At 42.7% G+C, this 25,933-nt stretch overlaps 2 protein-coding genes across 10 annotated transcripts; one reads left to right on the top strand and one right to left on the bottom strand.

The window, feature by feature from the left end:
- The first annotated feature begins 69 nt into the window (after positions 1 to 69).
- wdr19 (WD repeat domain 19) lies at positions 70 to 19,043 on the top strand. Of its 7 annotated transcripts, XR_015129894.1 has the most exons (38): positions 70 to 208; positions 1,188 to 1,279; positions 1,375 to 1,440; positions 1,556 to 1,681; positions 1,875 to 1,990; positions 2,093 to 2,208; positions 2,837 to 2,917; positions 3,103 to 3,215; positions 3,314 to 3,487; positions 3,769 to 3,839; positions 3,957 to 4,129; positions 4,423 to 4,543; positions 4,634 to 4,740; positions 4,840 to 4,956; positions 5,186 to 5,341; positions 5,726 to 5,873; positions 5,996 to 6,200; positions 6,606 to 6,765; positions 7,196 to 7,306; positions 7,488 to 7,597; positions 7,684 to 7,741; positions 8,062 to 8,208; positions 8,628 to 8,710; positions 8,806 to 8,889; positions 8,973 to 9,119; positions 9,572 to 9,696; positions 9,835 to 9,944; positions 10,033 to 10,101; positions 10,170 to 10,247; positions 11,515 to 11,611; positions 11,706 to 11,830; positions 12,528 to 12,609; positions 12,708 to 12,858; positions 12,964 to 13,087; positions 13,185 to 13,261; positions 14,039 to 14,184; positions 16,945 to 17,047; positions 17,170 to 19,041. XR_015129894.1 is itself a non-coding variant. In XM_086295806.1 (37 exons), exons 1-36 carry the CDS (start codon positions 203 to 205, stop codon positions 14,157 to 14,159), a joined length of 4,047 nt encoding a protein of 1,348 aa, XP_086151932.1. In that variant the 5' UTR covers positions 70 to 202; the 3' UTR covers positions 14,160 to 14,184; positions 16,945 to 19,042. The 7 variants fall into 7 exon arrangements, 5 of the variants coding, with proteins under 5 accessions (XP_086151932.1, XP_086151933.1, XP_086151934.1 ...); XR_015129895.1 differs by lacking the exon at positions 14,039 to 14,184 and having other exon boundaries at positions 17,170 to 19,042; XM_086295806.1 differs by having other exon boundaries at positions 16,945 to 19,042.
- Positions 14,679 to 24,655, bottom strand: rfc1 (replication factor C (activator 1) 1). 3 transcript variants are annotated; one of them, XM_086295812.1, is made up of 24 exons: positions 24,509 to 24,655; positions 23,090 to 23,236; positions 22,927 to 23,002; positions 22,318 to 22,413; positions 21,937 to 22,223; positions 21,771 to 21,842; positions 21,562 to 21,639; positions 21,131 to 21,472; positions 20,907 to 21,020; positions 20,635 to 20,814; positions 20,197 to 20,301; positions 19,861 to 19,942; positions 19,516 to 19,689; positions 19,301 to 19,413; positions 19,078 to 19,192; positions 18,686 to 18,774; positions 18,302 to 18,439; positions 17,508 to 17,603; positions 17,163 to 17,416; positions 16,949 to 17,066; positions 16,563 to 16,708; positions 16,244 to 16,457; positions 15,814 to 15,996; positions 14,680 to 15,723 (listed from the first exon to the last, which is right to left on the bottom strand). In XM_086295812.1, the coding sequence occupies exons 1-24, from the start codon at positions 24,509 to 24,511 to the stop codon at positions 15,628 to 15,630; spliced, it is 3,318 nt and encodes a 1,105-aa protein (XP_086151938.1). In that variant the 5' UTR covers positions 24,512 to 24,655; the 3' UTR covers positions 14,680 to 15,627. The 3 variants fall into 3 exon arrangements, with proteins under 3 accessions (XP_086151937.1, XP_086151938.1, XP_086151936.1); XM_086295811.1 differs by having other exon boundaries at positions 14,679 to 15,723; positions 19,516 to 19,942; positions 20,907 to 21,015; positions 21,132 to 21,472; XM_086295810.1 differs by having other exon boundaries at positions 14,681 to 15,723; positions 19,516 to 19,942.
- Between the last annotated feature and the right edge of the window lie 1,278 nt (positions 24,656 to 25,933).

Raw genomic sequence — 25,933 nt, 5'->3', positions numbered from 1 at the left:
TACAGTGTTTGCTTGAAACCTGTTGATCGCTCTCATCTGTACAGAACCTCATTGGCTGCTGACTGTTGCCATGACAGCGCCAAACCGCAAACGCTTCAGAGTGAAGGATTGTGGGTAATACATACACATATCTGTAAATCTGAGATGCTTTGAGAAGTGAATACCTGTCCTTTCCAATATTTAACGACAAAACAGCATCGCGATGAAGGTTTGTACCAATAAATTAATTTTATTTTCGTTCACTCATTCCATTCGTTCCACACGTTTAGCTGGATGCTAACTGCGTTTATTCACCTCCTAGAAACCAAGCGTTAGCCAAGTGTTAGCTGAAGACAGACTGAACGTCGACCAAAGTCCACTAAAAATGTGTGTTGCGTTGTGTATTATCCAATAATCGAACAAACGGGCTGTTTTGGCAAACATAGTCACAGTAATGATAACAAAAATCTCTATACTCACAGCTAAAATAATATTACCCATAGCACCTTTCTCCTTTGTCACCCGTCTTTTTAAACAGCGTTTTTTGTGCGTTTTTGTTAAAATATTTTAGGTTGCTGAGCTAATCTTTGTAATGATAACGCAGACATGAGTTTAAGCTAAGTTAAAATAAGTTAGTTGTCACTTTTCTGTTTTATAAGTAACTTCTGCGGGTGTATTTTGTTGCATCCAGTACATGGGTATGTTGTACACCTAGCTATCTGGCACATGTTTTGATATAGTTTGATTAAGGAGCTTTCTAGACGATGCTTTAATATGTATTTAGAAGCAAATAAGATGAAACTTTACGTTGAAGTGGCACTCCATAAATTTAGTACTGTATGTCTCTAAGGTTGGGGCGCTAACATGAAAAAATAACTTAATTGAATTGCTAAAACTTATGCCAGAGAGAGACTTTGAACCTCTCCAAAAATTCATCCTCCCCATACATAAGTGGCTTTGAAGACCGTGGGGTGTGGACAAATAGGTGAGAAATGTGAAGTGATACTAATCAATAAAACAGATTTATTTGGGGAAACAATCAGTTACCAGGTACCCTGAAAAATTTAACTTGGATACATTTTCTTGGATTTGACAAGAAGATGATGAGCGACTCCCTTTTCTGGCTGTGTTATAATGCTCTTCATTTTGACCTATAAAATTGGTAGAGTGGGAAAAACAAACCTATAAGGACATGTTTAAATCCACAGAGTGTTTTTGTACTTGCTGAAAAAGCCTGGGCGGGATCTAACCTGCTGTACAAGTGGCAGAAAAGCCTTGGTAATTATATCGCTGTTGCAGGGTGAGTATGCCTTTTTGATTAACAAAATAGCTCTGAGAAGGCTGTGTAACAGTCTGCTATTTGTCTTCGACTGAGCTTTATTTTCAATCACACAGACAGGACAACACAGTGAAAATATTTGATCGACATGGACACAAGTGGACTGAAATCAACCTTCCAGGGTAAGTGTGAGAAAATCACTCAGATTCCAGTTTTGTGTCATCTAACAGTTTTAGCTGATTACCACTGAATGTTCAGGTTTTCTTAATAACTTCCTTTCTCCTCTTTCTCTGTAAGACGCTGTGTGGGGATGGACTGGGATAAGGATGGGGACATTCTGGCAGTGATAGCTGCAAAATCCAGCTCCATCTTTCTCTGGGATGCCAGTGTCAGTAAAACATCCCAGATAGACAGCGGTATGAGGTACGACCATTTCAGAGGGAGAAAATAAAACCCCATCATTCTACTACAGTTAATTGCTGAATAAGTGATGCAAGTGTTAGTCATTGCATAATTTCACTGCAAATATGTTTTTTTCCCTGTTTCAACAGAACACTAATCTTGAAATAAGTAAAGCTAAACGTTTTGTGTTCTCATTGTTGATGGTTTCAAACAGAGATCAGATGTCTTTCATCTTGTGGTCAAAGACTAGCCCGCTGTTGGCAGTCGGAACAGTCAAAGGAAACCTGTTGATCTACAATCAGCAGACCTCACGCAAGATCCCTGTGCTGGGTAACACACAACACAACTGTATATATAATCTTGGATGGTTTAATGGTCTTTAGTCTGTTCTGTAATATTGATTCTCTGCCTCCTTCTCTCCGAACTTGATAGGCAAACATAGCAAGAAGATTACCTGTGGCTGTTGGAGCTCCCAGAATCTGCTGGCTCTGGGGAGTGACGACAACACGCTGAGTATCAGCAATCATGAGGGAGACACCATCAGACAGGTAGTCAAATACAGTAGTGTGCAAAAATCTTAAATCAGCCCTCATGTCTTATAATTTTTTTAATGTTCTTTAAGAATTGTTTTCCAGTTTTTCTGAAGGTCTTTCAGAGTTTTTCTTTGGACATTTGCTGCTTTTTCACTCATTTTCACTTCAGTCTGTGCTTTGTTTGTTAAGCCATTTGATCAAGGGATCATTCAAGCCTAAAGAAGGCTAACTCAAAGTGTGAACCAGTGTTGATTCTTTACATAACAGACAGCTTAGCAAGCAGGCAATTTTAAGTTGTATCTTTAGGCATTTTGTTACTATACGCCTGTGACAAAAACACATAATTTCTTTGGTTGAATCTGTAAAAAATGCCAAACATAACACAGTGTGACAGGCATAATGTAATAGTACATAATGCACAATAATACATAATAGTATTTTTGCACCAACAAGGTGATTCCCAAAGAGCAGACCTGTTTGTTAAAGCCACATCAGAAATGGATTCAATGGAAGGGTGGATGTTAAGTAGCTATTCAGGAAACAGGGAGAAAAGGCTGAGGTACGCCAAATTAAATCTGAACTGGACTAAAAATCAGTCACAGCAGGCCTTAATGACCGAGTGTACTTTCTGATCTTTTGCCAGACAACAGTTCGCGGTGAGCCTGCTGAAATTTATTTCTCGGTGATGAAGACGGATGAAAGGTCAGCTCAAGGAGAGAGCACAGTGAGTCTGCTTTCTGCTAGTTTCAAATTGAACCTGTACTGGAGATGAATTTTAAGAAGGTCTGTTTGAACATGACAGCTGGGATTTGCAGAAAAGTTAAAATCAATTTTTCTTATGAAGGGGATAAAAGGTTTAGGATGTCTGAAATGTGTCATGGAAAAAGTGCACGTTATTCCACCCTTCAGGTGAGTGTTTCTGTGGACAAGAAGATACTGATGCTTTTCAACATCAACGACCCTGGAAACCCAATAGAGCTAGCCTTCGAGCGTCGCTATGGAAACATTGTGTCCTACCGCTGGTATTGCATCTGTTCACACACACAACAAGCTTTGGTAATCACGCTTGAGTTATTTGCAGTAAAACGTGTTCTCTCGCCATCTTTGTTGCACTGTGTAGGTATGGTGATGGGTATATACTCATTGGTTTCTCCCATGGATACTTTGTGGTCATCTCCACACACATCAGGGAGATAGGATATGAGCTCTATCAGGCTCACAACCATAAAGACTGTCTCAACAGCGTGGCCATCTCCACAGCACTGAACAAGGCTGCGTCTTGTGGGGACAACAGGTACGCAAAACACCACCACTCTTCAGAATCTTCGTGTGATGTTAAAAAAAAAAGTGTACTTTGTTGGTTTTTTTGCCCCACAAAAATCCAGAGAGAGAGGGAATGAGCTGTGTCACACTTATAGCTGTAAAGATGGACTCAATAGTGTGGCCATCTCACCAGCATCAAGCGAGGATGCACACAGGCTTTCAATAAAGCAGCTGGGCTGCCATTTCAGTGTTGTTTATTTTTTTTTAATTATTTGTAAATGGGAAAAATCTAACCCTGTGCTTCTGCTCCAGCATAAAAATCCACGAGCTGTCAGATCGCAAAGATATCAGCAGTATAATTCAGCTGGATGATGAGAATAAAGGTGAGGCTGTTGTTTTTGTTTTGTTTTGGGGGTGTTTTAGGGGTTTTTTTCCGCCATCCAGATAGTCCATCTTACATTCTTCAATCACTGTGGATCCCGCTGTGTCTCCTCCTACAGGTTTGGATCAGCTGAGCTGGACAGATGACGGCCAGCTGTTGGCACTTTCCACACAGAGAGGGACGCTCCATGTCTTCCTGACAAAGCTGCCCATTCTTGGCGACAGCTACGGCACCCGGCTGGCCTACCTCACCTCCTTGCTGGAGGTCACTGTCTGCAACCAGGTGGAGGAGGTAAGGACACACACAAACACGGATTCTCTTATAATTATCATCAGTTATTATTCTGAAAAAACAAAAAACAGCAGAGATAGGAGAGTGGCTTACTGCTGGCAACAAGATGAAAAATAAAACAAGAAAATCAGCAAAAAACAACGAACTCAAACAACTTGGATTAAAAACCGGGTTTTTTTTAATAGAGTCGAGGGATTAGTGCACTCATACAGGCTCACAGCAGCCCTTAAACAGAGGAAGGATTTCTTTAAATATGTAATATGTAATATGAGAATCTGCTGCTGTGTTTTCAGGAGAGTCCAGTAACGATAGAAGTGGAAGTAGAGCCCACATTCATTGCAGTGGGACCGTACCATGTGGCTGTGGGGATGAACAACAGAGCCTGGTTTTACGCCCTGGTAGACCAGGAACCAGGTGTGTGTGTGTTTGTGTGTCCAGTGAATCAGGTTTCCAAGAGTGAATCACTGCCCTTCTACGTCCCTGAAATGTCTCTGTGTGTCTCAGGTTTTAATAAGCTGAAGGACATCGAGTATTTGGGGACAATAGCCAGCATGTGTCTTAACTCTGACTACGCAGCAGCGCTGTTTGAGGGGAAAGTCCAGCTCCATGTGGTGAGCCATCTGGTGACTGATCACCGAGCAGGTTTCATCGTTTTTTTGTTTTATCTCATGAATAAACTACAGGCCTCCGTATATGTGTTGTGTTTTTAGATTGAAGGCAAAGATCAGGACGAGAAGAAGCAGATGAAGCTTTTTCCAGACAATGACAGAAAAGGCCGCATCCTTTGCCACGCCCTCACTGCTGATTTCCTCTACTATGGCACTGATGTGAGTGCGATCAGAGAAAAAAACCCACCTTTGTACAAAATCTACATGTCATAGTTATATGAGGGGATATCAGTATAACACTGTCAGTCATTAAATATATATTTTTTATCTTTAGTTTAATTGTGTTTTTCTTGTCAGTCATATTTGTCCTGTTTCCCACTCAGTGTTTTGTTTATTTGTTTGGTTTTTTGTCACTTGCTAACATCACTTGAATTTTTGTTTTTCTCAGTCTGGAAGTGTGGTGTCTGTCCTGGTGGAGGACTGGGAGACAGTGAACAGCTACAGCCATTCAGTTGGTGTGAGGAAAGTGTTCCCTGATGTTATTGGCACTCGACTGGTGTTCATCGATAACAAGAACAGCGGCTTCCTGCTCTCCCCTGCAAACGTCAGTGATTTTTAAAAGTATTAATATTCACCTAAATAAAAAAGCATATAAAGTACCTGAGCATATTGTAGTGAAACTTTATAATAAGATAACTAATATTTCACCAAGATGAATGTCACTGTGTGTTACATTTTGTGGTAGTAATAGAAGCAGCAGACACCACCATCTGTACAACACCACACTGGGTTTTAAATCAAGCAATCAAGATATGATTGAAGTGCAGTCTTTCAGCATTAATTTGGGGGCATAACGTCTTTAGAATTACAGTAACATACGTGTGTGTGTGTGTGTGTGTGTGTGTGTGTGTGTGTGTGTGTGTGTGTGTGTGTGTGTGTGTGTGTGTGTGTGTGTGTGTGTGTGTGTGTGTGTGTGTGTGTGTTGCAGGCAACAGAGTCCTGCTTTGAGCTCCCCAACTTCTCACCCACCATCACAGGAGTGCTCTGGGACAACTGGCATGCAGACAGAGGGGTGTTTGTAGCCTATGATGATGACAAAGTCTACACCTACGCCCTGCATAAAACCACCATCTATGGTAGGGGGATGGCACCACATCACGGGGCGGTAATAAGAAGGTCACATCAGTGCCCACATGCATTCAAATCTACTACAGGTGATATTTTTAAGTGTATTTCCTCTCTCTGTGACTCTGCTCAGGCCCACAGGTGGTGTTAGTAGGGAGCACTGCGCTCCCGTTTTCCCAGAAGCCTCTGCTCTTTCACAACGGTGAGCTGACCTGTCAAACGGCGAGCGGTAAAATCAGCGAAGTGGAGTTGAGCACACACTCATTCCTGAAGCGCACGGCGACAGACTCATCGGCAGAGCTCAGCAGGCAGCTCGCCCAGGCTCTCATGCTCAAAAGGTCAGCGATGCTGGAAACACTGAACTGTGTGTGCTCCAGGTGGAAAAGGCCTTAAAGTGATATCGCTGTTGGTTCACATGCAAATGTTTAATGTAAGGAATGAATTTGTCCCGTCTGCAGTCGGTTTTGCTTTGCGCTGCTTTGAAAGATTGTTATGAAGGAAGAGATTAAAGTTATTAATTTGAAACATTTTTACCAAACTTCATTTTGATATAAAAGAAAGCATCTGAAAAAGCCACTCATCCCTTTTCACTGATTTACTTTTCTTACCCGCTTTTACATTTTCACTCAAGATAAGCAGTCTGTTAACTTACAAAATTGCAATTTTAGGGCAGCCAATGACGACTTTGATGGAGGCGAGAAGAACCGTAAAGGACTTATAAATAACATAATCTTCCTGTCCAGGTTCCACGAAGCCTGGGCTCTGTGCAAGTCTGCAGGCACTAATGCAGACTGGGCAGAGTTGGGCAAAGCCTGCTTGGTCCACATGGAGGTTGAGCTGGCCATCCAGGTGTACCGCATGAGTGGCAATGTCGGCATGGTGCTGTCTCTGCAGAGCATCCAGGTATACACACGTTTTCCTGATTAGACATAATCTCACTGAAAGTCCTTGATTCTAATGTGTTTTCATAAAATGATTTTAGCATTAGATTTTTAATATGCTATTTGGGTATGTGTTTATTTTACATTTGTTTCTGTTTTTTAATTATGCTCACATCCCTCTGTATGTTTGGTTGTGTTGATTAATTTATGATGCCATCAACCTGCCAGGGACCACGGATGTAAAGTAGCCTGTACAGCTAAATCTGGCATATTTACTAGTTATGCTCCCATGTTAATTAATATGCATTGTCCCTTTTAAATAAACATAAAAATAATTTGTGTGTCACAGATTCTTCCTGACAGACATCGTCTCTGTCTGTTCTAATTTTAGACTGGTCCACTTGTTTCCTCTCTCATTTTCTCTTAGTATTTATGTCATTCTCTCTTTCCAGGGTACAGAGGAAATGAATTTACTGGCAGGACATTTGGCCATGTTTCTGGAGGACTACAACCGGGCCCAAGACCTTTATCTGTCCTCGAGTTCCCCAGTCGCTGCTCTGGAGGTGTGTTTGCGTCTGTGTAAACATTTAAGAGACTGAAAATTGACTCCTTGCATTTTTTATGGTGTCACATGCATAAAATGTTAAGCTGTTCATTACAATCATGAGATTTTACTGCATGCAGAACATCTGTAACGATAATATTGTTAATGTGGTATTGTGTGTGTGTCTTTGTGTGTATTAGATGAGAAGAGACTTGCTGCACTGGGACAGTGCTCTCATGTTAGCCAAGAGGCTAGCAGAGGATCAGATTCCCTTTATATCCAAAGAATATGCTGTTCATCTAGAATTTGTGTAAGTGTTTACACACACGGCACAGGTTTAGTACAGACCTGATTTGTCTACACTCTCATTAAATGTCTCACTCTCTCTGTTTGTAGTGGAGATTATGTTACTGCGTTGGCACACTATGAAAAAGGCATGACCCACAACAGCAAAGTAAGAGAAATCTCATGTTGACGATTCAGTTTTTTCCTTTTAAGGGATGTTTGTGACTTAGTGTTATTTTTTAAGTGTTTCATAGCTGAAAATGTCACCTAGAGTCTTATCTCCTGCTCACCATCTCCCTGTATTTACAAAGAGGACACTTGAAGGCAGGTTGGAGGGTCGCTGTACATCAAGCACAAGTTACAGATTACAGATTATATTCTTTCTATTTGTTGCACAAGATGGCAGTTGAAGGTTCTAGTCAGAGGTGAAGGAAATAAAGCAGTTTTGTGTTTGTAGCCATTTTTCTCATTTTCCCCCTCTCTGGGCAGTTCCAGGAGCACGATGAGGCGTGCCAGGCAGGTGTGGCCAGGATGTCCATCAGGATGGGTGACATCAGGAGAGGAGCCGCTCAGGCTATCCAGCACCCGAGCAGAGTTCTCAAGAAGGAATGTGGGGCCATACTGGAGAGCATGAAGGTAGAGTCAGCCCCACATTTTTGGCAGACATTTCCACCTAAAAAAGCATCCCTAAATTTAGTCAGTTACAGCTTGAAAACCATGTGACCAAAATGAAAAACCTCAGGCTCCACGGATAAGGGACATCTGTGGGAATTTAAAAATATAATAATCCCTGTCCTTATTGCGAGTCCAGGGGAGATTTGACAAACTGGAGCAAAAATTGAGTGTGAGTAACAGCCTTGTTGGAGTGAGTCTCAGCTGCGTCTCTACCAATTTTATAAGCAGAAATATACACAACATATGCTGTGTATATTTTAGTCAAAGTCTGTCTTACTTTGTTTGTCAGACTTTGAAAAATGGAGACGACTGCATTTACAGATCAGAGGTGGTGTGTCTTGTTCATATCTTCATCTGTGTGTGTTTTTTCTTAATCACAGCAATACTCTGAAGCTGCTCAGCTCTATGAAAAAGGACAGTATTATGACAAAGCGGCCTCTGTCTACATTCGCTGCAAAAACTGGTGAGGCAAATATGAACAAACCCTGACTAACATATCCAATCTGCACGTTTCTCATCATCTTGGTTGGATTTTACTATGTTTTGCTTCTTTCTCAGGACAAAGGTGGGAGAGCTGCTTCCAAATGTCTCTTCTCCCAAGATTCATTTGCAGTATGCAAAGGCCAAGGAGGCGGATGGCAAGTAGGTTGTTAGTTTGTGTACCTGTGGCTGTGATGTGTGGATCGCTGAAAGGGAACCTGACGTCCTGAGAACTGTGTGCACAGATACAAGGATGCGGCACGAGCCTACGAAAGCGCGAAGGACTGGGACAACGTGATCCGCGTGCTACTGGACCACCTGAACAACCCAGAGGAAGCTGTTCGCATCGTCAGAGAGATGCAGAGCATCGACGGAGCAAAGATGGTTGCCAGGTAGGATTTTACTGACCTTAAAATCCAACAAATAACTCACTTTTTTAACATTTACTATAAAAGGGACAGCTTAACAAATTAAAGGCACTGAGTGTACAAAAACATTGGCAGTACCGTGTTATTTTATTAGTGACCTCTTGAGATTGAAGGTTGGATAACTGGTGCCTGATACATTCGCATTCACAAAGCTGCAACCAATGACTATTATTACTATAGATTTAGAGAATTGAATGTCTTTGAGGCCTGTAAATGTTATTAACAGGTGATGGATGACAGTTAGGAGGATCACAGTAGAAGCTGGGAGTAGCTGTGGTTCAGTGTACTTGATGTTTAAAGGCTTTAAGGATTCATTCCTGTTAGGGTTGGTGCTCATTAATTTTCTGTCAGCTCTGTTTGTTTCCGCTTGGTGATTTATTTATTTTTTTCCATTTGTCTGTTTGTGTGCACCCCAGGTTCTTTCTGCGGTTGAACGACTATGGCTCAGCCATCCACTTCCTGGTTTTATCCCACTGCAACGACGAAGCCTTCCAGCTGGCGCAGCAGCACGGACAGATGGAGGTCTACGCAGACATCATCGGTCAGCCTGTTTCTGGAAATGTGTTTCCCTTTTGCAGTGTTTGCTCGAGGCCTGAGCTGTTTTCTCTTTGTGTTATTCTGTTTAATTATGCGTAGTTTTCACTGTTGTTTCATGGCTGGTGGGTTTTGTGTTCATCAGGTTCTGAGGCGACGCAGGAGGACTATCAGAGCATCGCTCTGTACTTTGAGGGAGAAAAGAAGCACCTGCAGGCTGGCAAGTTCTTTCAAAAGTGTGGACAGTACAGCAGAGTAAGAGCGATGAAGTCACTCATCAGTCATGCTTAGTTTTATGACTCCTGTTATTCAGACGGCTCTTTTCTTTCTGGACAACTGTCAGGCGCTGAAGCACTTCCTGTTGTGCCCTAACTCTGAAGACAACCTGGCGATCGAGATGGCGATTGAGACGGTGAGAGCTGTGAGCTAAAGAGTGTGTGTGTGTGCGACATTTCTTTTATTGATGTGTGTGTATTCCAGGTTGGCCAGGCCAAGGACAACTCTTTGACCAATCAGCTGATAGATTACCTGATGGGGGAAAGTGACGGCATGCCCAAGGTAACTGGATCACTAGAGCCTTTAGTTTCAGGTTGAACTCAGCAAGCATATTCTGATTATTAAATTATTGTTCTGCAGTATTTTTACATCCTTTTCTCCCTGTGAATATATTCTTTGTAGCGCCTTCAGTGAGCAGCTGTAGTCGTGAGTTTTCTGTTTTTTGATGTAATATTAAAAAGGACCCAGAAGATCTAGACTTTCTTCACAAATGTTGTGTTTCAAGAGGTAATGGGACAGCAGATCTGTGATTAGAGAGCAGCCGGGAGTTTGTTTGACAGATTGTCTGTAGTAAGCATTACTTTGAAGGACTGAAGAAGAAGATTTTCAATACTGCTGAGGCTTTCTTGTTTTAACTCTAAGCACTTGAGGCAGTTTTCTTATGCCTGATGGTTAAAATAGGTGAGTCTCTGCTGTAGAAAGGTGTTATTTTTTTTCCTGCAGTCAGGATGGACCATCACTTGCATAATGTCTGATGACAGTTACAGTGGAGCTAGTATGTCAGCAGATAATATTTTTGAGTGTTAAACTCTAAATAAATGAATAAATGCCTGTGTTTTGGTAACAAATGTTGCTGACTGTGTATCTGCAGTATTTTCTAAGCTTGCTGATATATCAGAGAAAATTTGCACATGAGCCATTGTTAAGAGAAAGTGGGCAAGTGTTTGCTATTTATTCTCTCATTTCTGTTTGTTGAATTTTTAGTTTAGTTTAGCTTTGCAAGATTTTTATGTGTCAGTATCTCTTGCTTTAAATTATCCACTGTCCATTTCCTAAACCATGTGTCACGTTTATTGGGAGTGACCAGGATGGACTAGATTAGAAATGATACACTGGAAATACACTGAGATGGTTTGGATGTGTGCAGAGGAGGAACTGTGGATATACCAGACAAAGGATGTTGAAATTGAGCTTCCAGGCTGGAGAAAATGACAGAGACCACAGAAGATGGCTCATGGATGTCGTGAATGGGGATATGCGGAGGGTTGGTGTGGCAGATGATTACGTTAGGGATTGGGTGAGAGGGACAGAGATGATCTGCTGTGATGACTTGTAAAGGGAGCAGTTGAAAGTGGGTGGGTCCCAGGGGAGTTAGAGCTGTCCCAGCTGTCACAGGAAGCCTCTGATAGATGGGTCACCAGTCGGGCAAAGACACAACTTAAACCGGATAGTTTTGCAGCTGTTACTGTTTTATGCAGCTAGAGCCCTGAGTAAACTTGAGAGGGAAACTTTTTAAATCTGTTAGTTCATGTTTCTCTTTTCCTCCCAGGATGCAAAGTACCTTTTCCGGCTGTATATGGCCCTGCAGCAGTACAGGGAGGCAGCTCGCACTGCCATCATCATCGCCAGAGAAGAGCAGTGTGCAGGTGCAAACAGATTCACACAAACATATTTATGTGTGGGCAGCAACAGCACAATAAAACATGCTTACTTCCAATCGTTTGTGTGTAACTTCCAAAGGGAACTATCGTAATGCCCACGACGTGCTGTTCAGCATGTACACAGAGCTGCAGGCTCAGAAGATTAAGATCCCTGCTGAGATGGCCACCAATCTGATGATCCTCCACTCCTACCTACTGGTGAAGGTGAGTACAGCACACGTCTGTCATGCAGCTGCTCGGACGGTCTGCAATTTCTGTCTTTTTGGACAATTGTAAATTTAAAGCTGAGGATAGAAAAACAACAGCAAATGAAAGACTGTAATACAGAGTAAACCCCAACAATCAGATGATGTCCTTTGAGCAAGCATCTGGTGAGAGTGGGAATGAAAAACTCCCTTTTAACAGGAAGAAACCATAACCAGGCTCAGGGAGGGGCCGCTGTCTGCCTTAAAGGGTGGGAGGGTTGGGATAAAATGAGCATGTCCTAATTAAAAGATTTTAGTAGATGTTCCAGATGGAGGCGGAGTCGAAGGCTGGCCATTATCGACAGGGTCGACTGTGTTGTTTACATATAAAACTACAAATACAGACTTATTTCTTACCTCTGTGGGTCCATCAAAGGGTCCTGGACTGTTTGACTCTTAAAACTATGGTTTGACCTTTTCAGCACGATCCTGCTATTTCCAAAGTATAAGAATTACATTCGTTATGTTCTATTACTGCCACCTACAGTGTACTGTATTTCAGTAGTCTTTTTAAGGTAACAAATTGTGCTCAACATATTAGCCTGTAATTATCAACATTGCAGATGTGGATAAGTTTCAAACAAAGTGCTCCTGATATCGTCAGAGCTCACACAAGCACCTTTTTGACTCCTGCTTCTCGTTGTTGTTACATTTAGATTCATGTAAAGAGAGGAGACCATTTAAAGGGGGCACGGATGCTCATCCGCGTCAGCAACAACATCAGCAAGTTTCCTGCACGTGAGTCAACCCGTCAGTCCGATTCACATGATGGCTGATAAAACCTAAACGCTGGTGAAAAGCCAAAAACTCATCGGTGTGTGTTTGCGTGTGGGTAGATGTTGTTCCCATTCTGACGTCAGCAGTAATCGAATGTCACCGCGCTGGACTGAAGAACTCGGCATTCAGCTTCGCTGCCATGTTGATGAGACCGGAGTATCGCAATGACATCGACACCAAATACAGGAAGAAGATTGAGGCGATGGTTCGGTGAGTCCGTGTGATCCTTACCCTCTTCATCCATCCTCTGCTTTATCAGCTCCTCTTGCCCATTCTGCCCCTGACTCCTCATTTTAATTCCCATCTGCACCCTAGTCGCCCGGATAAGTCTGAGCTGGAGGAGGAAACTACTCCGTGTCCCTTCTGTGGCTTCCAGCTGCCGCAAAACGAACTGCTGTGCATTTCCTGCAAAAACAACCTGCCCTACTGCATCGCCACGGTACACAGGACGGCTCGCTCACACACTGTGATGCTCTTCACCAAGACAGACCCGTATACTCTTCATCTGATTCTCGATCCATCTGCTTCTTCCTCAGGGTCATCACATGCTGAAAGAGGACTGGTCCATCTGTCCTCATTGTGAATTCCCTGCACTGCACTCACAGTTCATCCTGTAAGTGGCACACTCACATCTAAAACCATAGTGAGCAGTTCACCAGCAGTGGGTGAACTGGTTTCCCTGTTGACTATTTTTGAACATGACAGAGTCAAATTTGTTTTTGTTATTTTGCCAAAAGTTATATTTTTATTGGAGCGCTGAATACTTTTCCACCTTTATCAGTAATCTTAGTAATCTTAATGTTCACTTTAAGAGGAAGCTTCTCTTATTTTAAACATTAGAGTGGTCTCACCTCCTGAGAGTGAAGCCATCTACACTGTCAGCATTTCATTGATGTTTAACAGTGATTCATACGGGACAGACTCGGCACTTTATTTCCAGTTTTGATGCGTTCATAAAAATCTAAAGCGTGTTTTTAAATCGTTTATGTTATGATCTAACAAATTGAAATTTAAGACGATCCATAACAAATGGTGAGTAATATAAAGTTTTTACCGATTTCCTTGATCTTCACCTGATTCTCACCCAAATTAAATGAGCTCGAGCTGTTGTTGGCATCTACATCGCATTTGCAGAACAGCACATAAAACCATTGAATGGTCACTTTGTTATTCTAGTTTATGTGATAGAAAGTTTTCAACGCCCTTTTTTCAACAACTTTTTATCTTTTCAAACAAACAGGAAAAACCCATTTAACCACTTCACCATGTCTTTGTGCTAAATAATGTTAAAAGTCCTCTGGCTGTATTCTTTCTCACCAAAGAAGCAGAATCAATTAGTGTAATTAATAGAAATTTTAAATGTTCACGTGTAAACTGAACTTTGTTCCAGGTTGCTGGAGAGGGAGACATCATGTCCTATGTGTTCTGAGAGTCTGAGTGCCAGTCAGGTGATAAAGATCTCCGACTGTGCAAAATACCTGCAAACCTACGAACCTGATGAAACCCAGTAAAAGTACAACAGACATCAACCAGAGGGTGGGTGGTTGGGTGTGTGTGTGTGTGTGTGCGTGTGTGTGTGTGTGTGCGTGTGTGTGTGAGAGTCTGAGAGAGAGAGATATGAGGACAAGTAAGTCACAGGTAGCACATTTGCACTTTGCTGTAGTTTGCAGAGCAGGAGGCTGTAAAGAGAGCGGGTCTGAGCCGTATTCTGAGGATTCAACATCAACTAGGTCAGCTGCAGCGAGCTGGTGGCTGAATTTATAGTGTGTGTGTGTGTGTGTGTGTGTGTGTGTGTGTGTGTGTGTGTGTGTGTGTGTATATATAAATATATAAAGATGTCCAAATTTCCCATTTTTTATATGGTAGTCCAGTGTGTTTGGGGGAGGGGGGTCAGTAAATGTTCTGTATTCATGTTTCTAACAAAATGTGTATTTTCAATAAAAATGTCGTTTTTTTTATTATTAAGAAATTCTATTTTATCATCATTGGTATCAAAATTGTGCAACAAGCTCATTTCCAGAGCTCAAGCTGAAACACTTGAGATCTCTTTGTGTCTCTTTCAAATTATAATCAGTCACTGCAGTACGACGATACACCGAGGAGAGTGGAAGAATTTCACCTCTCCTCTGGGTTACTGTCTGAGCTTACTTCAGATTTTCTTTCAATTATCATCCATGTAATTCTTGTTCAGGGCTCTGTGAGGCAGCTGTTGTATAGAACTTGGGCCACAGTCCAAAGACATGCAGTTAGTGGGGTAAGGTTAACTGATGATTCCCCCTGCAACAGACTGGTGAGCAGTCCAGGGTGTATCCCACCGCTCACCCTGTGGCAGATCCGATCAAAAGGGCAACCATTTAGTCACCACAATCTGCAGTTGCTCACAGCTGAGTCTGTCCACAGTTGGATGCTTTTTCTGTTGAGTCGATTTAATGCAAGTTTGCTCGGCTATCGTCAGGATGGTGGTGCATGAGATAAGCCCTCTTGTTGGATCCTCAGAATATTTAACATTTTCAACTATATACAAATATAGACAAATTGTTCAAATAAGTCACTAGGCAACACATTTCTCTATTAATACTCGTGTATTTTTGTTTGGATTTTTTTTTTTTTTTTTTACAAAATTGCAATTTACAGGAAAAAGAAGCTGTGCTGACTGCAGAGCAAAAGCATTTCTGTACTGTAGTTGTAGAAAAAGAAACAGTCCTCCAGCCAAAGTCGCATTATCAGAAAGAGTGAACGACACTCCTGATGAGACACGTTCCTACAGAGATGTACAGACATGATGGTGGTGGAGCGAGAAGACTACGCACATCATTTGTTCAGTATGGCGAGATTTGGAGTTAAAAAAAAAAAAACCAGGTGCGACGCTCCTCAGTCTGTATTCAAGTGTTTAAAGGGACCAGTTTTACTACTTTGGATAGATACAAGTTCAGAGAACATCATCAGTCCAGTCCAGGGCAGCTAGTTTTCTTCCTCGGGTCATTTCTTAGCCTTGCCTTTGCCCTTGCCTTTGCCCTTTCCAGAATCCTCCTTCTTCTCCTTGTTTGACTCCTTGGTGGGTTTGGCCTTCTTGTGCTGCAGGGAAGAACAGGAACGCATGTGTGAGAAATATACAGAAAGGTGAACTTAACACTTATAATGATCCCAGAGCTTGAATGCACTCACCTTAATCATAGCGTCTGCTTTGAGCCCCTCTCCTTCGTCTTCAGACTCCGGATCTTCCTGGCTTATTTCCTCCCCTCCCTCAAAGTCTCCTCCCCCACCACGGCGGCCTTTCTTCACCACTTGCAGGGAGTATGGTGTTAGGTGGACCTCTTTATTGTATGTCCGTGTAAAGGCGGCCTTTACCTGGAAGGTGACAACGACAGGTGTCAAAAGTCGCTGGTTGTTGGGACGTAAAGACATCCAGTTCTGTTCTCATGAGTCGCAGAGATTGACGAAGCAATTTGAGATCATTCACGTCATAACTTTGGTTTTAAAGGTACTTTTTGTTATTCCCTTCTGTAGATTTTTAACATTTTCACCACCACCAGGGGGCCTCAGTAGTAGCGGTCATTATCAGTAGGAAAACTTTTAAATGTTGCCACCTCCTCACCTTGGAGTCCAGTTTGGAGTAGGGGTCGGGCTGTCCTCCCCAGACGCTGATCTCCATGATGCTGTCCACGTCCTCCTTGATGAGCTGATAGTCGTCCAGCAGCTGCACGGCTTCGGCAGCGCCCTCTGCTCCGTGCTTCTGGAGTGGATTTAGAATCGCCTGTCGCAGGTAGTGCAGGTAATCCAGGTTGACCGCCTGTTTGCTGCTCAGTGTCCTGAAAAGAGCCAAGCAGATAAAATAATTCAGTGTTGCAGCAGCAGTTTGAGCTCAGCGATGTGTTAAAAGCATCATTTTAAGACGATAAAGAAGAAACACTGACTTTAAACCCATGTGCGAGGACAGCTCCTGCACGATGCGTGAGTGTTTATTGGTCGAGGAGTTCTTGCCGAGCCAGCTGGGGAAGATCGGGAATTGATTCATGTAGCCTCTCATGAGCTCGCCTGGTAACACACTGGCATAAATGGCCTGCAAATATGCACACAGACACACACAAACACAAGAAGAAGTATGATCAGGGGCTTTCATCAGAGAAGCACCTGTGTATGCATCCCACAGGGAGCCTTTCATCAACGTTCAAGGCTCACTGAGCGGCTTTCTGTCCTGTTTTTCACGCTCTCATGATAGCAATGCTTTTGTGTGTGTGTGTGTGTGTGTGTGTGTGTGTGTGTGTGTGTGTGTGTGTGTGTGTGTGTGTGTGTTAGTTACCTGGGTGGGTAGCAGTGACCAGTTTTGTCCTGAGCGGATCCGTCTATCCACCAGATCGCCATCACAGATGGAGTCAGCCGTCTTACTGAGCAACACCAGGTGGGACTTCAGGTTGCCACTGCCAAAAAAAACAAAGCAAACGAGCAAATTTAAAATAAAAGTTTGACATCTTGGTCAATTTTACGCATGGGATGAAGCAGGTGGCCTCTCTCACCCTGCAGCAGCTGGGCGCACGTGCAGGTAGTTCTCCTGGACGAACAGCGGCGCCAGCGAGTAGTCGTGGAAAAAGAGGTCCGACTTGTCGATGAGGCTCATGCGGGCCGTCTCCTCCCCCGAGGCAAACACCTTCCTGCAGACGTCAAACGGCCCGAGCTTCATGTCCTTGCGTGCGCTGGCTGCGTCGGACTTGCACTGGTCGTACGTCATCACCTTGTCCTTGGCTGACCACATGCTGAGATTGTGGATCACCTGGAGAGGAAAACAGCCACAGTGGTAAGGAGGTAACCACAGGACACAACCATCTCAGGCTCGTTATGAGTTGACACTTTGATTTCTTTACCTGTCGGACATCCTGATTGGAGGCTAAAATGATTTCGTTAAGAGCTGGGGGCGGGATCCTGATTCCCTCCTTGAAAGCAATGGACATCATGGCTCCCTGAGAAATGAAGAAGTAAGCGCGACTGTCATAGATGCTGTTTGCTGTGGTTTCTCTGGGTGACTGAAACTCTAGTGTTCATCACTCTGTCACTTAGCACAAACCCAACTCCAAAAGCAGCTGGGACACTGGATTACATATAGATAAAAGGAGGAGGAAACGATTTTAAAACCTCACTAATAAAATCCACAATAAAAGAAAACACAATTAAACACAGAAAACATCTCAAATGTTTAAACTAAGCTTATTTTGAATTTGATGGCAGTAACAAAAGGCTCAAAAGTAAGTGGTACTAAAAAGAAACATCTGGAGGAACATTTAGCAACTAATTGGATTAACAGGCAAAAGGACAGTGACATGACAGAGTATTAAAAATAAATCTTACAGAGAAAAAGGTTCTCAGAAGTAAAGACAGGCAGAGGCTCACCAATCTGCAGAAAACTGCAGAACAATTTCAGAATAATGTTCCTCGATGCAAAATTGTAAAGAGTTTGCGAATATTATCATCTACAGTTAATCTCCTCAAAAGATTCTGACAATCTGGAGAAACCTCTGTGCACGAGGACAATGCCGAAAATCTTCAGGCCCTCGCATTAAAAAACACACAAGTTTGTCATGCAAAGCTCTGATTAGTGTTTGCACATCTGGAAAGGCACCATCTATACTGAAAGCTATATTCGGGACAGATGTGTGAGTACCTTGATTTGTTCCACTCGCGGTCTCTGGAAGCGGAGATCGAAGCAGTAGTTGGCCAAAGATCTAATCTTCTGGTGGTTCCGATCGTTGCACATGCAGATGATGGGGATCTTTGAATTTTTAATAAGGCCGATCATTTCCTACAGGAGCAGAAACACATCAATATCGAAGAAACAACAGAAATAAACCAATAAGCATGTGATCTAAAGGTCAGCTGGAGAGGTCTGAGGATCAGACTGAACTATTTTCTGTTGCAGTTGCTCAGTCGACCATCAACCAGCGCTGAAACCTGTGAGTGCTTATTTTCCACATTTCCCTAATCTAAAACTTTTAACTTATAAAAGTTAAGATCTCTACAGTCTGTAAAAAAAAATGCCGTCATTTACCTGAATTCCTCCGCGGTCCTCGTTACCAGCCATGCCGTCGACCTCGTCCATGATCAGCACGTGTTTACTGCTCACTGTCTGTGACGTGCCTGCAAAACGCCAAGAAACAAGAAGAAGGTTTAAGTGTCACTGATTAATCGTTTGTATGTTATGTTAATTTATTAAAAAGTTTGTCCAGCATGCACTTCATAAATATTGTAAAAGCACAGCCAGAGTTGCTGTTTAAGAAAAAGTGGCATAAATGAGCTCTTATCTACTTTAATGGAGAAGTCACTGCTGTACGAGAACAACAACCACATCTGTTTACCTTTGCTGTTTTAATAACAGCCTGTGCACAGACTGCGTGTCATTTTTAATCACTTGTATAAAAGGCAGCTGAAAGCTGGAGTGACCTTTGTAGAAGTTCTCTATGCTGGTGTTGTTCAGCGACTCGGCGACGACCTCCTTCAGGCTGTTTTTGCTGCGAGTGCAGCTGGCGTTCATCTCCACATAACTGAAGCCCAGCTCCTGCAGGACGACACACAGACGCAGTGAACGCGAGGCTGAGATTAGAGCGGCGTGCTCAATACGCACACAGACTGCTCACAATAAATCTGTGTGTGTTTTCACGCTGACCTCGCAGACCAGGGCAGCCGTGGTGGTCTTTCCCACCCCTGGCGGGCCGGAGAGCAGAGCGGCTTTGAATCCTGAGCCATCGTCTTTCCCTCCAAACTTACCAAACCGAGCCGCTGCATAGAAGAAAGCAGAAAAGAACACACGCAGACTTCAGCACAGACGGGTTTAAAAAGCTGAAATCGACCAAAAACAAATCACGTTCAGTCTTCTGCTACCTGCTGGTTTGCCGCTGCCGTGGTTTTTGTACCAGTTCTGCAGCCAGCGCAGCAGCTTGTTTGCACAGCTCTGGTCCCCCTGCTGGCCAATCACAGCCTTCAGAGAGCGTGGACGGTACTTGTCCACCCACAGCAGGCTGCCACCCTCTTCTGTGGGTGATGGAGATGATTGTTCTGGGACAGAAGAAGAAGAAGAAGAGGTAGCAGAGGAAAGGCCCAGCTCCCTTCGCGCAGTTTGACCCGAGCCTCTCCCGGGTGGAGTCCCACCGTCTCTGGTCTTGGTACCGCGGCCTTGTGCCTGTCCCGTCTTTGAAGGGCTCGGGGTGTGAGGTGATCTGGAATTACCCTTAGAGGGAGAGATCTTCTGGGCCTTCGGGGTGCTCTTTGAAGCCTGGCTTGGAGGCGTCTTGGTCTTTGTGGTTTTGCTCTATGTGACAAAAGCAGAGGGTATAGAAACCCAGCGGAAATGGGTAAAATTCATCTTTTAATGTAAAGCGTTTATTCCGGGAGCAGAAATGAGCAGCTGTGACACAAGATAAGTTTATATATATATATATATATATATATATATATATATATATATATATATATATATACACACACACACATATACATACTTTTTTAGTTTAACTGATGTACAGAAGATTAAATCATACATTACAGGATAATTTCAATACTGACCTCAGCTTCCGCAGCGATCTCATACTTGGACTTCTTTCCTGGTTTGGTTCCGATCAGCTCCAACAGACCGTCTTCGTCGAGGATCTGGGTGCCGAAGCTCTCCGCCTGAGAAACGCAAGAAACAAAACTATGGAGCAAAATGTTTCACGTGTGTGTGGGAAAAATAGAGGATAATAAAGAAAAAAGGAGCAATTTTTATTATCATTTTCTGCCATTTTTTCGTATCTGGAGCTCAAACTGTTTATCCTTAAAGTCTATCTTAATTTATTGAATTTCCTTATTTTCTATCATGTGTATTGATAAAGTACTCATAACTCACATGATCGGTGCTGGAACAGCTAATCCCTGTGAGATAAAAGCTCGGGCTTCAGACAGTTTTTTCTATTGATGTCAAATCCTTTAATATGGTGATGCATTCATGTTCAAAGAGATAATCACCTTCTCCAGCTTCGATGCACCGCTGTCTCGGCCCTGAATCAGGTAGGTGGTCTTCTTGCTGACGTTGCCCGTCACCTTGCCTCCGTAGCGCTCGATGAGAGATTTGGCGTCTTCTCTCTCCATGGACTCGAGGACGCCGGTCAGGACAAACACGCAGCCCTCCAAACAGTTTTCTGCTCCCTGGAAAACACAAACCACGCAGGCAGTAAAGCAAAGGCAGCGCAAGCTTGCTGGCCAGCTGAACGATGGCGTCTACAGCGAGCACAGGTTACCTTCGGGATTTCCTTTGAGCCCAGAGCTCGTGGTCCATCTCTGTTCAGGAAGTTCCTGTAAGCTGAAGAGTTGGCCTTCTTCTTCTCTTGGTCGTCAGGGCTTGTGCTCGTGCTCTGAGACAGAGGCAAATAATCTGGGTTTTAAATTGTTTGAAGTGGATATTTTTATCTATATGCTCAGGTTTTTTCTTCCTCTGATCTGATAGGTCGTCTGTGTGGCTCACCTCCGGTTTCTTGGGAGAAGTCTTAAGTGCGGTGGGCGTGGTTCCAGTTTTGGGGGTGAACGTCTTCTCTGAGATAGATGAAGCGTGGGGTTCCTTTTTGGGAGAAATTTTCATCTTAGTAGGGGTTTTGCTCTTTACCCCTTCGTTCTTGTCATCATCCTTTTTCTTCATCATGGCCAGTTTGGAGCTGGCTTTTACAGGAGCTGTGGTCTTTTTGGGAGACGGACTAACAACATCTTCAGACACGCTGGTCTTCGAGCTGCTCCCAGGGGCGGCAGCGTCTGTGGCTTTCTTTTTGGGGCTCGTGGTCAAGACTTGTTTTTCATCAGAGCCTTTGCGAGCCTGGATGGTTGGGAAGACAAAAGAAACAAGACTTGAAATAAACTTGAGAATTTAATTGCACAAACCTTTTTAACGCTTGCAGCCTTTACCTTCTTCGCTTTTGGCTCTTCATCCAGCATGGCCAGCGTTCTGGCAAACTCCTCATCCTCGTGGACCTGTTTCTCCAGCTGAGAGTGAAGCAGCAAAAACATGAGAACAGCAGAAGAGCTGTAATGAACTACGGGTCAAAGCCATCTGTCAATTTACTGAGCAGCTCTAATTCAAAGTCAAATAAACCAGCAGTGGCTGATCAGCCTACCTCCATGTCCTCTTCCATCTGCAGCTGCCTGGCGATTTCCTCATCGCTTATCAGGTCGTCTGTGAGAGTCGGCTGAGGAGTTTTTACAAAGGATCGTTACTGAGTCATGAGAGGATGAGTAAAAAAAACAAGGAAACACACACAGAAGTAATGCCTCAGTACTCACAGCCTTTCGTTTGGTGCTGGCTACCAGCTTCTTGTCCGAGCGCTGAACACTCGCGCTGCCAAAGTAATCGAGTACTGATGTGGGGGTTTGTTTGGACTGAGGGGGCGGAGCTGACTTTGGGGTGGAAGGCACAGGAGGAGATTTTGGTGTGGTTTTTCCCTGGGTGGAGGATGGCTTGACGGGAGACTTCCCCGACTGTTTGGCGTCCGCTTTTGTCGTTTTTGCGGCGCCGTTCTGTTTGGATTTGGAAGTTTTCTTCAAGGACTGGAAGTTGTCGCTGTCTGAGTCTACAAGCAGAAAAGAGAGGCCTCCTATCACGCGTTTATAAAAAAAGGACATTTTCCCTTTAACGCTGGGGTAAGAGCACATCTGAAGCATCACCTGTTTCAGAGACGTACTGCACGGGATCTTTTTTGTTCGTCTTCGCTTTCTCTTTGGGGGATTTCGACTTCCTCACTGGCTCCTCCTCATCTGAGTCTGAGCACAAACACAACGCATCACTAGAACCCTGCACAGAAACGGGCTGCAAGGCTCCAAGAAACTCAAAGTGGAAGGGATCATGAAGAAAATTAGGTGAGGAAGAATGAGCTGTGATTGGTCAGGAGCACATGTGAGACTGTTGAAAACTACAACATTTTGACCCTGCTAGTTCTTCTAGTTCTGAGGGGGTAAAAATTCAACTTTTATAGGGGGCTAATAATTCTGTCCTCATCTAAATCTACAATCTATTTCCATTCATCTTTGGATGAAAATATGAGGCTAAATCTTTTGTAAACTTTAGAAAATGTGTGTTATCTTTTTTTTTTTTTTTTTAAATCCAGATGCACAGTAGAGCCTGAGGATGCTGCAGGTCGCTGAGTCCCCGCATACATCTCATCAAACAGCAATAAACTACATTTTAAAGGAATGTATTTTAACAAATCCTTTAAAAACCTTAAGAAAAATAACAATGCTGTGACACCGAGACATCACTGTGGAGGAAATGCCTACCCGAGGCTATGACTGCGTGCTTCTTTCGTTTTTTCTCCCCATCCTTGCGTTGCTCCTCAGTTTTTTTGCTTTTGACCTACAGAACACGAAACCACAATAAAGCCGGATAAACAGGATGAAGAGGAACAGAGAAAGGAGACAAGGAGAGGGGGCAGCTCCTCACCTTGTTGGCCTCTTTCTTCTTCTTTTTCACCTCCTCGTCCGTTGACGAGGAATTCTTCTTCTTCTTCTCCTGTTTGTCATTTCCGTTCGGGGCAGGTTTCTGCACCGCAGGCTTAGCCGACGTCGGTGCAAAGAACCGCCTGATGTCCTGCACACACAGAAGAGTACAAACTGTAAGAATTACAGAATTACGTAAAAGGAAAAAAACAGGGAAAAAAATCACTTTTATCAAAACTATACATCCTGACTCATAAAGTGCCTGGGAGTAGGAGCTACGAATGCAAAACTATTTCATTCTTTGACATCTCAGTGAGACTTTGTATCCTTCCATCCTACCCCATCCACATCTTTGCAGCTCAAGCACATGATCTCATTTTGCAAATTAGAAAAGATGAATTTCACAGTCAAAGGCAGCTATATTCATTTTTTCCCCAAAAAGTGGAAATCTTTTATTATTTTAATTATTTACCAATCTTGTCTGTAGACTAGCTCACTTATTTTATACCTATTTGTAGTTATTTTGGTTCCCCAATAACTTATTTTACTTAAATCCATTTTATTATGCTTACTCAGATACATAAATTAATACCGACTGGCCCTCCTTGATAATATATTCATACCCACTAGTTCCTCCCTATATTTTCCCTAATTGAATGAAGCCATCCTCTTCACTCTGCTGCTCCCATTAGTGGACATAACCACCATCTGTCACACCAACCCTCTGCATGTCCTCACTACATCTATGAATGTTCCCTCATCCTGTCACTCCCAGTGAAAATCTTAGCATAAGGACATTTCCTTATGCTAGGTTTTATGAGTTTACACCACGAGTCAACTTTTGATTTTACATCAGTTAATTTTGCTTTTTTTTAAAACAAACAAACAAACAAACAAACAAAACGATTTTATCTTTAGTTTTATTTAAGTGAATTAAAATCACCTTATTGGCACCCAAACAAAAACAAACGTATTCAAAGTCAGCTCAGTCTTTTCACTCATGCCACAGATGTTGCTGCTTCACTGTAGCCTGCAGTGCAGCTGTGAGGAAGCATCTGCACCTGTGTGTGTCCTTCTACACCCACTGCTTTATGGTTTTCCTTTAAACTGTCACCCCTCTGCATGTTAGTCAGTGTGCTTCCACAGCAGACCGCACAGCTACACAAACTACAAACTGTACGCTCTTACACTTCACAGATTTCACCTTCTTCACCTGCTGCTCAAAGCTTCACCTGAACCAAAGGATTGAAGTTTATCCTCTTTAGCAGGAGCTAACTGCGCACTGCGCTTCATCATCATCATCATCAGTAGCAGCAGCAAGGTTTAACCACACAACAGCATCATTTCCTCCATATTTACCCGCTGTGTTTATGCACACAGGCTCCAGGTTTGAGTGAAAAAGCAGCTGAAATATGTCACGTACCATTATGAACGCGCTTTCTCGCTGTGTTGGTCTGTTATCAAAAAAAAAGTAAGAAAAAGCTTCAACTGCTTGGCGCGAAGCAAGAGTCCGCGGTCGCCTGGAAATGACGCTCCGGCAGCTGGTTGGCGTGCGTCACCGCGTCACCACGAGTACGTTTTTTTATTCGACTAAAGAAAACCTAAATGTTTACAGATATGTCAAGATAAATAAATAAAAAAAAGTTTAAAACAATAAATAACAAAAATTATTTTTTTGTTGTGGTATAAATTAGCAGATTTTTTTTTTGCATTCATTTCTTATTGTGAAGAATTTCCGGTAAAATCTGCGCGCTTTTACCACTGAAAGCAATGAGCTGTATCACTGATTTGATAATGCTCGACTTTCATATCCATAATTGTAGAATTGAAAGTAAAATAAATAAATATATGAACTAAAATTAAACTCAAAAAATGACCACAATACATATGGTTTGAGCAATCAATACAAAATAAAAATAAACTGTAGTGTCTGCACTGTTTGAATATTGTTTAAAACTTGAATAACCTACAGATTCTAACTAAAAATGCAAATACAAAAAAAAAAAAAAAAAACTACTCTCCCGGAGGAAAACACCACTCAAACTACTTCCTTTCATTTTTTCCCCCCAGCAAATCCACTTTCTTGCTTCCGCGTTATTGTTTGTTCTTTAAAAAATAATAGTATGAAGAAGAGAAGCGACCTGGATGTATTTAATCCGAGTTGTATAGCCCAAATAATTTATAGATACTGTGAGGAATGAAGGTTTAATCTTTTTTTTCTGCTCCTCTTGCATTTAAACGTGAGACTTTCACACAAACCACACATGGTGAGTTTATGAAAACCTTCAGGTTAGGTTGCATTTGAGTTCCTCTGGTTTTAGAACAGGTTGTCTGTTTGACTCCTGGTCCTCCTGAAGATGTTCCTGAGGTCAGACAAACGCCTCACACATCAAACCACCTCAGTCTGTGTGAGACTGAAGTATCAGCGCTGTGAGGAGTCTGAAATGCTGTGCTAAGAACAAAAAGTAAAAATCTAGGTAACAAATGTGACATTTGTTTTAGGCAAGTCTTAGGGTTAAATCTTTTGCTTTTAGTAGTCTGTGTTCGTTTACATGTTCAAAATTAAAACTTGCCATTCTGGCAACAAACCAGTGGATGTGCTGGAAACTGTCTGTGAATCACTTTGGTCCTCAAGAAATCTCAGTATTTTCACAAGATCCTCAGTGAATCTGATCCATCAGTTTTATTGTTATTATAATGAACTACAAGGAAAAACTGACCATGAGCTTAGCAGAAATTTAACAAAAACAGTATACTTGTATAAGTAAAAGAAAATCAGTTTTGGGGGCACAGTGTTGTAGTGTTTAACACCGTCGCTGAGCATGATCCCAGCATTCTGTCCACGATG

This window comes from Aulonocara sp. 'chitande type north' Nkhata Bay, linkage group LG6 (genome assembly GCF_057382095.1).
Source record: "Aulonocara sp. 'chitande type north' Nkhata Bay isolate Kocher_YH1m ecotype deep benthic linkage group LG6, A_spYH_male_GT1.1, whole genome shotgun sequence".
NCBI classification, from domain to species: Eukaryota; Metazoa; Chordata; class Actinopteri; order Cichliformes; family Cichlidae; genus Aulonocara; species Aulonocara sp. 'chitande type north' Nkhata Bay.
This window is presented reverse-complemented; position numbering and strand designations above follow the sequence as displayed.

Bases quoted from the DNA above. Each gene is read 5' to 3' on its own strand.
- rfc1 (XM_086295810.1), bottom strand. The intron at 22,414-22,926 runs GTAGGCATTTCC...GTTTGTGCTCAG, and splicing joins GCACGCAGTCATAGCCTCGG to ACTCAGATGAGGAGGAGCCA. The intron at 18,440-18,685 runs GTAAATGACGGC...CTGCTCCTGTAG, and splicing joins AGGACCGCGGAGGAATTCAG to GAAATGATCGGCCTTATTAA.
- wdr19 (XM_086295806.1), top strand. The intron at 4,741-4,839 runs GTGAGCCATCTG...TTGTGTTTTTAG, and splicing joins GGAAAGTCCAGCTCCATGTG to ATTGAAGGCAAAGATCAGGA. The intron at 13,088-13,184 runs GTACACAGGACG...CTTCTTCCTCAG, and splicing joins TGCCCTACTGCATCGCCACG to GGTCATCACATGCTGAAAGA.